General features: G+C 33.9%; 1 protein-coding gene across 2 annotated transcripts in view; it reads right to left on the bottom strand.

The window, feature by feature from the left end:
• Window positions 1-15,021, bottom strand: part of WDR7 (WD repeat domain 7) — a 300,771-nt gene that overhangs the window by 197,694 nt on the left and 88,056 nt on the right. The window contains exons 17-19 of one of the 2 annotated variants that reach the window (XM_033087148.1): window positions 11,102-11,200; window positions 8,476-8,594; window positions 6,425-6,548 (exon numbers count right to left, since the gene is read on the bottom strand). In XM_033087148.1, coding sequence (XP_032943039.1) covers window positions 6,425-6,548; window positions 8,476-8,594; window positions 11,102-11,200 — 342 coding nt within the window. The remainder of the gene's footprint in view (window positions 1-6,424; window positions 6,549-8,475; window positions 8,595-11,101; window positions 11,201-15,021) is intronic. The other variant, XM_033087149.1, reaches the window with a different exon arrangement.

Below are 15,021 nucleotides of genomic sequence, written 5' to 3'. Positions count from 1 at the left end.
CACCTGGAACTAAAGGGTTTTCCTTAAGATCGTTGTGACGGATGAAGAAATTCCGTTGTTATTCCATTAGGTTAGTAGCCAAATATAGATAAGAAGAACAGTTTAATGCTGTTAAATACAAGATCAGTCTAGAGTGCTTAAAATTAAGCTCCACAGCTCTGACACTCGGAAAGAAAAAAGAGGAACAAATCCCTTTGGTCTCAATGAAACACTGCAAACATACAATACAGATACAGTGTGCTTTGCATAATATAGTTCGTCTTAAGACAAACCCTTTCTGCCTCACAATATAAGAATTCCCACAGAACATGAAGTACTTTTTATGTAGATCACTTAGTCATAATTTAACACTTTCCCTTTCAAATCACCATGCACCATCATTTCCAACTGGCTTTGTGAACACTACAAGACAGCTAATTACAGATATTTTGGAGGACACCTCGCCTTTTCATTTCAGCTGATTCATAAAATAGGCATTAATTACAAAAGCGGAATTTTAGAATTCTCAATTCTTCATGAGCTACCCAATGATTTTCCCTTCTTTCCCCAATTTTAATTATAATATCTTTCCCCAAAAGAAAGATACACCCAGAATGCAACAAAAGCCCTGAGAAAGAAGTCAAGCGAGAGCATGTGAGGAGTCACGGGGAGGCCACAAAGTGCTTACACCAAAGTGGAGGGATTTTTTTCATCACAGAGCCCTTAGTCTTAGCCAATTTACTCTTACATGTAACTCAGGTAAGTTTGGTTACTGACTTCCACACTCAGAGAACGGTGGAAACAGTAAACGAGGAATCAGGGCAAAAGCGACTTCGGGGTGAGACAAAACAGCCCCAAAGCAAACACTGGTAACAATTACCAGACAATAAAAAGAGGAGGAAGAAAAATTATTAAAAAAAAAAAAATGAAATGCAAGATGCATATAAATCTGGGCACTTCAAGTTCAGATAAAGAGGTTCACTGTCTTCAATAAGCAAGTGGTGGTAATTTTACAGCACGAGCCAAAACAACAACTCTTGCTACTGAGAAGTTGTTTAAAAAGCCAGAGATATTTTGAAATATTATAACAAAAAGGGTTAAAATTTTTTTTAATCTGAGCATCTAGTGATTTTTAAATCCTCAATTATCTAGAAAATCATTCCTAAGAAGACTTTAGATAACTGAGGCATATATAAAAAAGAAAGGAGGAAGGAATGCTATGTCGTTTAAGGCCTTTTGAAGGGGAAGGAAAGGGGTCTCACTTACATGATATTTATCTAACCCCCTCCCTATTCTTTCCCCCATCCTCTCCCTGCCAGCAAACCCTACCAAATTATGCACTAATATTTACATTATTTTTACTAGCTACAATACACTTTTCTACTACCTCTATAATATATAGTTCCATCTTACCTTCTTGTATATTGTTGGTCCATCCACATTTGTGCTCAGAATGACCACTACTTTATAATCATCAGAAAAGTGACTTCAATTCCAGGTTAAAATAGGTACTACAGTGTGGCGTGTTGAAAGTCAAACCCAAAACATTGCCTAGGAGTGCCTTTCATTGAACAAAAAAGTCCTATTCTGTTACCAAGGGGGATAGAAAGACGAGTCTAACCCTGGTAACCTTAACACAAAAGGAAGCTAAAAAGGCAGGGACTCGATAAGAACAAAGGATTGTTCTTTCTGATGACATCAATACGTATTAAACACGATGCGTTACACATCCTTCTATCAATATCTGAGATGATAAATTTGCAAATTAAACTACATCGGCTATAACTGCATAAAATTACAATAGCACCCTCTTTGGAAGAGCGTTTGATTTATATAATGGTAGTAACTTTTATGTGCTTAATGTTTCTGAAATTAAAGGAGGAGATGAGCCACTGTGAGCAAGTGGAATACAACGTACGAGAAATAATTACGCGTGTGACCTCCTGCCCTGGAAGGTCACTCTGCATCACAGGCCAAAGGAAATCAGGGACCATCAGCATTTACCTCATAGCAGTCACTGCCTGGAATGAAGGGCAAGTGTGGGTGTATTTCATAAAAGAGCAGGTGCGTGACCTCATCAAAGAGTCAGTTATCAAAATGCTATACATAGAATGTCACAAGTAAGAAATACATAAAATTGGGTTCTGCAAGATATCTTCCCTTCACAATAAATCTGAGACAACTTCTAACATTTTATCTTCATCACATTGTAATCAACAGCACAAAATATTAATCCTTCATAATTCAGAATAATCAACAGAATTTTTAGTGTTTTTAAAAAAGGGTTTATAAAAGCATTTTCTATAAAACACTTTAAAAAGTGATTACAAATATATGCTAAGGAGTGGTAATTCAGAAAATATTTACTTTTACATCAAATTGCTATACTAAAATGTAGGCAGTATTTATAATTCCAGTCCTATTATCGTTCAAGTAAAAATCAGAATGCACTTAACCCTCAAATTTTCTATTAGAAATTAGGCATTAAAAGTTTACATACTGACTGTATTTATAAGGGATAAAAGGTTTTCTAACAGATTCAAGGACAGAGCTCCATTGCCTGAAACAAAATTCTCATATCACTCAATTAAGACTTAAGTTTTTATGAAAATTTGTAAACTGACTTTTCAGTTAAGGCAAACTATTGCTCCTTTTCCAACCCAGCGATTTCTGGTCCACTGCCAGAAATCTAGGGCAATATAAATTTAAGTGGATTCTGAGGCGGTGACAATAAGGAGAACAGAACTAGAATACAGCACAGGAAGGGAAAAGGGACAGCAGCCAACACTCACGACCCTGTGCTGGGTCTGTACAAAGCTTCTGCTCTAATGTTCTCAACAGCTCCAAGTAGCTGGCTCTGGCCCACTGTTATCCTTACATTCTCAGACAAACCTACGTACAAAAGCCTTTTACCGCATAACAAACCTAAATAAAATTTCAGAAGACCCCAGTCAATATGACCAGCTGATTGTCACCTTAGTGACACTTAGTGACACTTCAATCACTTACTGATTGTGAAGTCAGAGAAAGTTACTGCCCACTTTAAACTTCAGATTCCAGGTCTCTAAGACAAAGGGCTATCACAGTCCATCAGCCCATATGACACCCTGCTCTTCAGGTGAAAGTATTTTCTGATTTTCAGACCAATATCTAATAAAGGGACTCTTACAGCAAGCCCAGTCATAAGTTAGGAGCTGCCAATATTGCTTAGGTAATTACTGTGTATTTTTAAATGCTCGGGATAACTAAATTATATGATGAACGGTGTATTTACCAGATATATTGCTTATTTTACCTACTTTACCTACTTTAGTGATGAAGAAGATTCTTATGCTAGAATAAGTTTCTAGAAGAATGTTTTAGGCTGTGAAATGCTACAATCATCATCTATTCAAACATTAATGACAACAGTAGACGCGATTTCACTACAAGCACGTTGATGGCAGGTGTGGGCTGTCCACCAGCTGGCTCCATAACCTTTTGATCCCTTCGGACAGCAAATCTGTTCAACAGCCCTCTGTGGCCATTCCTCATTGGCTGTGTGCTTTCTTCTCCTTTCACACATTCAGAATCCCTACTCCTTTAGCTCGACATCCTTTTATTAAAATAGAAAGCTCCAAGTAAAGCAAACTAAAACTAATTTTACACTCAGTCAACATAAAGTTCCAGAATAGATTAATATATTATAGCAAGAGCTGTTGGTGTGCGATGTTTTATTTACATGTAGAATGTGTTTACTCTTTTGCTAAACATAAATAGAATTACAGTAAATGATAAGACTAAAATTTTAAGTCAGCCAGCATTCAGTTAATTTACAAAATACTCCAGGATATTATAACTAAATACCAAGGACTTTAATTTACATTAATGGAAAGGTTTAAAGAACAACCTAGTTTATGCTTATTTAAACATGATGAAAACCATTACGAATAATTTTCTTAGTACTTTTCTGCTCTATTTTGTTGTTAAATTGAATATGGCTGAAAATAACACTGTCTGAAAGCAGGATTAATTAACCCAAATATCTCCTCATTCCTCTACCCCAACCCCATTTAAGATGTAAGGATGATGGAGGAACAAGACAGAATAAATAGTGGTTAAGAGAGTGAGTTCTGTAGTCTGACAATCACTTAGTAACTGAAGGATCTTCAGAAATTTCTTTCTTGGGGGAAAAAGCAGGGGTGGTAGTGACAATAGTGCCTACTTTACAGGGTTACTGTAATTGTTTCATGAGACAACACAGAGCAGGCGTGTAGCAAAAGCCTAACAGAGAAAAGTGTTCCGTTCGTTAAGGGTGGGTATTGTCATTATTTTACTTGCACTGTACCCTCCCTTGACCCACTAACAGACATCTCTCCTAGCGACATACACGTATTTATCATTGCTTCAGAGAGTAATCTGTGCACCTAACTCATTTTCTTCTTCCTTGCAAAAAAAATAAAATGGCATCCACCACCAATACTAATGTTACCTCTCTTTCCAAACTGTCAAGAATACAACACCGTCCCAATCTTTGGTGTTTTTCTTAGACCTTTATATTCAATCTGTAATTAAGGCTTATTAGAATCATCTCCTATTCTACCCTATCTACATTTAGGTCTGGGTCCCCTATTCCTTTCTGTAACAGCCTCCCAGATACTTATTCTACTTTAATCCATTTTCCCACTCTACACTACTCCATCCTAAATAAACATGTTTTGAAAATGGTACTCAGTATTTCCATAGTAGTGTTCTCCTTTTAAAAGAAATCTCTGATGATTTGCTATTTAGTTTCACTTTCAATCTACTCTACAGTACTCTCCTCATAGTTTGTCCTTAAATAGGGGGATCTTTTATTTAATAGGGTTTATGATGAGCTGATGAGCTAATTCTATTTTCTGGAAGATGATGAAGTTAATACCTACAAGGTTACTAAACAAAGAGCAGTGTTCCAGACTATTCAAATATTCAAAAGCAGACCTTTTTTCATTCCAATCTTATTTTTTAAAACTTTTTTTATATTCCAGAAAAATTTTAAACCTATACATATTTATTTATATACAAACATTAAGCTTAATACCTTAGAGTCCATGTTTGAAACCCTTGGTTTTTTTTTTAAACTTAATTTCCTTTTATTAAAATAAAATAAAAAATCCCAGTAAGTAAATGAAAAACAATATTCTCTCAGTAAATAGTCTTGCCTAAATAGAAAGAATTTTAACTGGAGTTGTTTATTTTGTGATGCTCTGGTTATATGTGAAATAAATATTTGCATTTTTATAGATTATGAATGTATTTAACAAATATATAGTGTGTACCATGGCCTATGCACGGTTCCATGTGCTTAATAAAGATTAACTCATTTCCTCCTCAAAATAACCTTATAGTTTCACTATCTTCATTCTATCTTGTGACAAAACTGAGGCTGAGAAAGGTTAAGTGCCCAAGGTCACATACCTAATTAAACAACCACTATAGTCACCACTGGCAAACATCTGGTAGAGTTACACCAGATATAACAGTTATAATCCTGTTTGAATCTTGTTTTCATGTCCTTCTTATACAATTATGTATTGTCTGTCTTGACATGTATAATGAGTATCTCATTAACAAGAATAACTGGTACTGGCAAAAGGTCATTTAAAATGAATCCACCTAAAACCCACATCAAATTTTCACAGTAAAAAGATTTTTTAAAGTTTCATTGAGACTATCTTTAAAAAATGTGAAAATGATTTATTTTATCTTATATTCATAACAGATTAAAATTTTCATTTTGAATTTTTCTTTACAAGAAGAAAAAAGAATGAATCAAATGCTGAACTGAGATTGATGAAGCACACTTTTTCTAAAAATAAAAAACTTATGAGAGCACAAATACAACTTCTTCAATACATACTTGATCTAGCAGCATGATTAAAAAGGTTTTATTTTGCAAAAAATATTCAAAAATTTCAACAATTTTTTTCCCAAGGCCCTTCAGAATCCATTCAGTTTATACTCATTTGAAAGATCCATTAGTGAAATCCTTGCTAATTTTCTCTTTTTCAATAGCACACTGCTCTAACTCGACCAGATTTTTATATCTTAAAGTTCACAATTCCAACTTCGGCTTGGAAAGGATCTGCGTTGTATTTGCACTTAAATATCATCAGATCAATATCTAACATTGGCACCCACAAGCATAATAACACAATGGGCAGAGACAGATGCTAGTGTTAAACAGAGTAGTAGAATTTTTGTTTGGGGATTAGTTTTATAAGGGATCAGTCCATTAGTGAATATCAAACCAAACTCCAAACCATAGGGATTTCAGAAAATGAACTAGCAGAATTTGACAATCCTTGTTTTCACTTTAAGGTAAATGATTCCCTTTCGTGGATAGGTAGTAGCAAGCATATTTGTGAGTTTTGACACTTTTCTAATGAGCATGAAAAGCTTCGTAGAAGAGCATGAGAACTCTTACGTGATATGACGTGGTCCATGTACTGAGGTAAATAAGGGGCCCAGGCATCGATGGCTTCCTTCCGTCCCGCCTGCTCAATTCTTCTCAGTTCTGCCAGAAGCAGGGCCTGCGCAGCTTCTCTGACCTGAAACCACAGACCAAATGGAACACAAAAAGCAGACCAGTTAATGAGGTGTTTAAAACCTGGGAAGTTCACAGTGAAGTAAAGCTAGAAAATACATAAACCATACTTATTTACATGAAAAAAACTACTAACTAAATAATGAATTAAGTACTTAAGCTGGAATAAATTGTATGGCAGTAAATCATCAAAGACATTTTAATTAACAATCTCACCGAAAAATATTTTAACACTTGAACATTTAATCAGCTTTGGGTTTAAAACTTCATTTTCCAAAGTTTTCAAAATATTCTCGCACTTCCACTTTAATTTAGCATTTTCAATTTTAAAATTTCTATAAAGATTATTGTTAAGTCACCCTAGAACTATTAAATTTGTTTTCTCTTTTAGCCTGAAGAAACTTAACCTTATCTAGTGAATTTCTTTACTATATATATATATGTATATATGTACATATATATATGTATACACACACACACACACACACACTGAATAGGTATTGTTCACACAAACAATACATGTATAAATCTACACATTCATGTATACCTAAGACATGCTGAAACAATTTGTTTTCAACAAATAAGCAAATGTATTCCTGTGTAACAACATTAGTTCTATAAAAGGATACTATTTTTCAAAATTATATGATAAGAATTTTTCTTTTCTTTGATAACAACTTTTATTTTGCAGTTTTAGTTTAGCTCTGTTTTATTTTGGCAAAAGTGCCATAAGCATGGGGTTAAAGAAACTAGTCAATTGTCAAGTGCTGTGCCAATCAATTGATTGACTATCATTGAAAAGATGAAGGGGGAGGGGGGTGGTAGATAAGGGTAAAATGGATCAAATATACGGTGATGGGAGGAAAACTGACTCTGGGTGGTGAAGATAATGTGAGATATAGATGATGTATTACAGAATTGTACACCTGAAATTTATGTAACTTTACTAACAATTGTCATCCCAATCAACTTTTATACATATATATGATAAAAAAAAGATGACGCAGCAGCATCTGATAAGAGCTTGAATAGTTTTTTATGATAAGTGACTTTTGAAGTGAATTCAAATATTTTTCAATGCAAAACCATGAAAATTTTACTATGCTGCAATTCCACTAGGAGTTGAGGGAAGGGAGACCAGGAAAAAGCAAGTATGTTAATTATGTTTGGTAAATTAAAAATCTTGAATGATACAAACTGATACAGCTATATGGGTCCAATGCCATAATAAGGAAAATCTCTGTAAAATGTTTCCAAGGTCCTGATGATATTATATTTCAAGCCTATCTAATACAGCATAAGTCCATTAACACAGAATAATAGCTACCATTTATTGAGCTCCTACAATGTGTCAGACTCTGTACTTACTGCTTTACTTGCATTACCTTACTCAACCCTGACAACGATCCCATGAGGAATATATTATTATCCCCACTTTACAAATGAGCTTCAGATAGGTTAAGTAAATTGTCCAGGGTCACAAAGTTAATAATTGGCAGAACTGATATTTAAATCCAGGTCTCCTCTATTCCAAAGGCCTCTCCTTTATATAACACAGTACCTTTCATTGGACTACGGCTATTCACTTAGAATTTGAGTGATGTGATTATACCTGAGCATGTGATTTGGGGGGAGGTGGGTGTATGTATGTGTGCAATCTGTATAAAAATCCATACTTAAGAAACAGTTCCATTAAATAAATGAAACTTTTTATCAAATACTCACTGGTTAAAAAAAGTAAACAAATATGCAAGCAGAAACATTACTGTTTAGTACATAAACTTAAAAAAACCCACGAATCCGTATTTTCTATCACATAATAAACAGGTGATAAGAAATTAGATAAACATTAACCATTTTTGTTTCAAATGTACAGTAGTCCAGTGCCTTTTTCCTGTTTTTGTTTTCTAGCCATATCACCTTGATATTACCTCCAAGCATCGATCTTGCCATCTCCGAGCGAGCATCTCTAGAAGTGGAGGCCTAAATTTGTCCAATCCCAGCAGGTCTGGCAGCATAACACAATGCATAGCAGCCAACTGACTCCATCCTAATAAAATGTAATATATTAAAAATACTTAAAACATTTCGGCATTCCCTAGTTCAAAGACTTTTTCTTTACGTAAGTATACTGGAAACAAACAAAAAAAGGCAGACCTGCTAAATTATGTTAAAAATGATTTCAATTTATTACTAGATGTTTTGTACAATGAATTATATCAAATGTATTTCATCTCTGAATCATGTAACTGGTACTTATAAGAACTCTCAAAGTCTTAAATAAAAATAAATTTCCTTATGAAGCATATGTGAATTCTACCTAGAAAACACATTTCTAAACAATCCCTCTAAAATAAAACATATATTCAGGAGTGGGAAGCATAGAAATAAACAGGTCGTAGGGCCATAGATTTGAAACTACTTTTAGTTAAAAGGGCGTTCACACAGATCTCCACAGACAGGCTCATATCTATCTTAAGGCCTGGCCGTCTGTGTATTACCATCATGTCAGTCAACAGCGATTCTTCCCTTCTCTGTCAGAGGGCCTCTAATTATGGTACTTATTGATCTTAGAAAGTGAATCACATATTTAATCACAATCATAGCTGAAATAAGTAACATACCACAAAATTTTGAGAGGAAAAATGAATTCAGACATTCCATAAAGTAAAACCTGACCATCTAAAATTTATACAATCTTAAGCATCATTAACTCTCACTTATAGGAATAAAAAGTAATTTTTATTCACTTATAGGAATAAAAAGTAGTTTTTCCAAAGTTCTAATCCAAAACATGGAACCTGATTATATGAAGAAGACAAAACTGTAAGTCACCACAATATTTAAAAGTACTAGTATCCAGACATTATCAAATAATCATTTCAACCCTATTTTAAAGATATCTAAAATATATATATGTATATATACATACACACACACAAACACACACACACACACATAATAAATGCCTCATTCTTCCCAAAATATATATAAAGCCACTAACAATCCATAAGAATTACCATTACATCCTGTGGATAACATTTAAAGACAAATAATCAAGAATAAGTGCAAAAAATTGTCTACTACCATATTATAAGGTGAGTTATCTGTGATTGTTGAATTTCAGCAAATCAATGTTTTGAAATAATCTAAACTGTAATCTTCTAAAACAACAACAAAAATTCTACCTCAAAATGACTATTGGGATTGTTAAAAAGAGCCAGTAAGTGAGTGAGAGACAAAGTCACCTCGCTAAAGATTCATACTTCCAGTAAGGAAATTCTTATTAACTGAGAATAATATATAATTACATAATTAAGGTGATGAGTACACACATTTTAGATTATAATTTATTTTCAACAGGGCGATGTATTGAAAGACAGATATATACATAAACATATATAAACATAAATTACTACCTAGTAATTTCTTAAAGTGTTTTAATGTCTCATAAAAGTGTGAAGTGTATTTATGAGCTAAATTTTAATACAATCATTCTCACGATGCTCCAAAGTGAGTAGCTTATTTTTGAGTCTTTCACAATAGCCTAACAAATATGAACCTCATTATTTTTGCTAAAATCCAGCCTTAACAAAAAATGAGTTATACTTTTAAGTTCTCATGTTTTCTTTTCAAAGAAGTGGTACTTAGAACATGGGCTCTGTACTTTACAGATACAGCACCATTCTTTCCATTTGAATGGGCTGGTAATAGTGTTTTTTAGCGCAGGGTCAGAATCATTCTGAGTTACCTTTGAAATTTTGTAAGTTTCCTCCTTTTTATATTATAAAAACTGGTGAAGACTGAGGCCACAATGAAGAGAGTGGATATAACTCAGAGCTCACAGGTTCCATTAAGCTTCCAGGCAGTATAAATAATCCTAGATGGCTCTTAGGGTATAAAGGTTCGTGGATTCCATTCACATTTTCAGAGCTCCAAAGACACTTTCTACTAGTGTAACTCCACAGGGATAATATGATAGCCTTACTACATCTTAAAAATTGAAATAACCAATTTTGCCTCATCCAGCAAGGGAAATAGTAAGGAGGATAAAATAGGGCAGTTCCTATCAGTCTGCAATCACTGGTGCTAATCATTCTGAAGACTTTTCAAATGAGAACCTAAATTAGGAGACCCGTCATATCCCCCTTGAACCAGGGCACATGGTGTATAGAGAGAACAAAGTGTGTCTCTCAGAGTAATGATACACATAAAATAAACTGGTAGTTCTAACACCAGAGATCACATGGCAAACATCAATATGAAAACCAATCCACCTTGTAATGGCTACTTCACATCAAACATTAGCATCTTTGCACTTCTTTTAACAGCATCCTAGATTACAGGAGAAACACTGTTTGTTCCAACCAGGAGTTAACATTACATTTTTAGACCTGGCCCTTATCATTGGCATTAGCAAATAAAGTTATAAAACGCAAACTTTATGATCTCATACATAATAGAGCAGACAAATGTATAAATTAGATAAAAAGAACATGTCATATTAGAATAAAGCATAGACTGAAAGAAAGTCGTTAGGAAGTTGAGAGAGAATACCTTCATTTACTAAGAAACAGGTATGTAAAGCAGGAGTAGGAGCAGGGTCAGAGCCAGAGTGATCAGCCTCAGACCGAGCGGAAATGACAGGTGCAGGAACTTGCAGAGGAAAATAGAAGAAATAAAAGAGAGAGAATTGAGGTACAGCAGTTTCTGAAAAAAAGCTCAGTATTAGTGAAGAATGAAAAACAAAGTTGGCAAAATGTAGTAAATGTAGAACTGAAAAATGATGTTTCATCAAAAGGATATGATCGTTAAGGATTACAGCACAGAAATGATGTGTTTTATTCAATAGCAATCAGTATAGTTGAAACTCCTCTTAAACCCAAAATCTACTTAATATTAGAGTTGAATGAGGTATCAACTAATACAAAAAACAGTTCTAAAACAACTATGGCTATAATGAAAAAAATGCCAACATATTAAAAATTAGCAAAAATGTAACTCAGGCTTTTAAATGTATCACATAATGGAAAAGTTTGTTGATCTTCATACTGTGAATTACATTTTTTCAAACAATTTATTTTCTAACATTATATATAAATTATTTGTTAATATCTCAAACTAATATCCACTGAGATCATTTCAATTTCCCACATTCATTTTATAAAAACTCAATTTAAAATATACCAACTTATGAAGAATATATATATATATATATATATATATATATATATATATATATATGCTACACTTCTGTTAGAAGAATCCTAAAATAGCTTCATTCTTTGGAGTTCAAAAAATATTTTGATGATACAAATGCTTTATATTCTAAAAGTTCGCTGTGAATGTTATAATCCATACAGAATAGATGCTGCACCACCACCACCACCACCACCACCACCACCACCCACCCCCCTACCCCAAAGTTATGTTACCAGGAAAATGTTTCAGCTTAAATTATCATATGAAAAGGCAAAAGGACCGTATGGCACACACATTCTACAACTGGAGGTCAATGTTAAGATTTAGAGGTCACCATTTGACACTTCCTTCCTATGGAGAAATTACCATATGTCATGCACAAGCATCTTCAAATTAATCCCTCTCCTTTCTTCTGTCATTGAACAGCAATAGGTTTGGGATCCCGAACAGATTACGCATTGTCTGCTGAATGATGTTTGCTTTTCATGCAGTGAAGTTCTTTTGTAACTACAGGACAGCTGCATGAAAACAACTTTTCATAATTTCCACACGAATGCATCATAATGTCAATTGGGCACGTGTAAGGTAAACAGTAGAACTAAAAGTAGTACATGAACAGTAATAAAAACAAAATCTAATTCTATAAACCCTAAGAAGCATATCTTGCACACATGCAAGTTTTATCTGGGAAATTATTTTCTATAACAGACCTGTTTCCTGGTCTTTATGAAATTACAATTATTTTATAATGTTATGCTTATGCTCTTAATTGTATATTTCATAAGATCTAATAGTTCCATTGTAATCATGCAAAGAAATCTCCAATATTTCTATATTCCATTGAATAATTTTTTTCACCTAGAAGTCAAGGAATCAGATTTACTATGTTTTAAAAATATCTATCACCACCAAAAAATACACTTTATTTAGACTATGTCATAATTGAACTGCAGAATCTACAACTACTTTCATAATAATTGAGAATTTTGAAACTAAACACTGTTAAAGCTTTTAAGACTGTCCACATACAGAAAAATCAGCAGCAGTAATAAGAAAAAAGTACCACTCCAAAAATAAAAAGCTCAAGACTTCATGACAAGTAATGCAGCTGAAGAAGTTATGGGTAGCACTGAACACCAAAGATTTACACCATAAAACATAAACATTTGATTTCCTATAACAGAAAAGCTGTCATGTCAACTATCAATTTGCTTCTCTTATTAAGGATTAGTAAAACACAAGGGAAAACAGTTTCAGCACACCTCCAAATGGTGACAGAATTGACACAAGTTATTATTCGGGGAAAGTTCTTCAAGTAATTTTGCAGCTAAGAGCCTCTTTTGTAACTGCTTACTCTTACATGAAAAGAAAATTGAAGATAAACTTGTGTGACTGCATGCACCCATATGCTCTAGCTTCCTTTTAAATGACATATACATAAGTACTCCATATTACAATACTGAGTTCTGTTTTTGAACAGGTCTATTTTAGTCTTCATTTGAAATCTGATTCTAAACTCCATTTTTCCCTACTGCCATTGATATATTGAATATATACTGGGGGTGCCAAAAAAAAAAAAGGTATACACATTTTAAGATAACATCGGTATACACAACAGAAACTTAACATACTTTAGGTAGCAAGTGCTCTCTACATATTGGTCTAAACATCATTAGTTTCCCGGTACTGAACACAAATAGTCCTTTCAATATTTTTCATAAGAAGAAAATCAAGAAAGGACAGGAAACCAAATGTGATCCTTGAAGTAAGTTTTTTTTGAAGCACAACACTAAAAAAAAATGAAACTCCTTAATGATGAATCACTTAATCTAAAGTGCTACATGGTCATCATGAAACTTCCAGAGGGGAGGAGAGAGGGGCAGGAGAAGGCAGGCCACACCAGGTCCGCCATCTAATATAGAGATCTTAGAACAACATTTGGTTTTTTATCAACTTCCTTTATGCTACACTTTTATGTCTTATGTACATGGGCATTCCAGTTAGCTTTTAAATCAATATGAAGCATTAGGGTAAACCACAAACCAAACATTCGAAGGAAAAAAGGATATCCTTAAAACACTGTCATAGAAGGGCACAGACACCTAAGGGCAATAGGGGAGGACAAAGTTCCAGGCAACAGAAAGGATGAGGACCTACCACAAGGCAGAATGAATGGACAGCCCAAGATGGCATTCGGACAGACATCAAGGCAAAACATGAAAGTGTGGGTAATGCCTGAAAAATACTGTAACACTATTTAATGACCTCTCGATCACCATTGGGTTACATCAGAATTGGAGTAAGTTCGGATATCATGACAATTTTACCTTGGCCTGTAACTACAGCCAGAGTCTCCTTTATTACTAACATCCAAAATAAATAAATGAGCTAAGACGCAAACCCAAAAACCATGGGGAAAGAGTTCATGATGGTGAAAGATAGAGTTATAAGTACTAACTTGAATTAAACATATGAAGGTTATTAAATTTTTCCACTTCATTTAATTATCACTTAGTAAGTGCCTACTATGTGCCAGGTATTGGGCTAAACATATAAAAACTCACAAGGATTAGACAAGGACGCTGTCCTCAGGTACTCGGAGTTGGGTAAGAAAAGCAAATCAGTAACCAATTGAAATATTATCGTAAATTGCACTCCTTTGGATCTTGGATCTCCTTCACTAGACATAAGCTCCTTGACAGCAGAAATTTCTTTTTTCACTACTTATAGCTGCAGCACCTAGTTATTAACATATTAACTGTAGAGCATAGAGAGAAGGTATCTATAGATTCATCATTCAACAAACACTTACTGAGCACCTTCTATTAGCCACTGTTCCAAGCACTTGTTATAAGTTAGTAAAAAATAAAAATAAAAAAATGAGTAAATGTCCCTGCCCTTTGAGCTTCCGAAAAAGATCAAAGTTATATGCTACTTTTTTTTTTTTTAAAGGCACATAAGTTGAAACACAAAATTTTAAGGGGTTTTCAGGTCCATCCATTGACCTGATATACATATTCCAAGATTTTTGCTCTAGGCCTTAGAAAAGGATGGTGAGAAACTATTGGTTAATTTACGTTAATGATTCCTAAGATCATTTAACAATGACTACTGCTTACTTATAAGTTTAGACAACATACATTGAATCCACTTCTGAAAAATAAAATGTAAATAATGTAACATAACCTTAAATCTTTAAGTTGCTTAGACTTGCTTCCACACCTACCACTGAGGAAAGATGTAAGTGCTAAGAAAGACATGGTCCACCATCATAG

Source organism: Rhinolophus ferrumequinum, chromosome 19 (assembly GCF_004115265.2).
Source record: "Rhinolophus ferrumequinum isolate MPI-CBG mRhiFer1 chromosome 19, mRhiFer1_v1.p, whole genome shotgun sequence".
NCBI lineage: Eukaryota > Metazoa > Chordata > Mammalia > Chiroptera > Rhinolophidae > Rhinolophus > Rhinolophus ferrumequinum.
The sequence above is the reverse complement of the archived record's forward strand: the minus strand, read 5'-3'. Positions and strand labels throughout refer to the sequence as shown.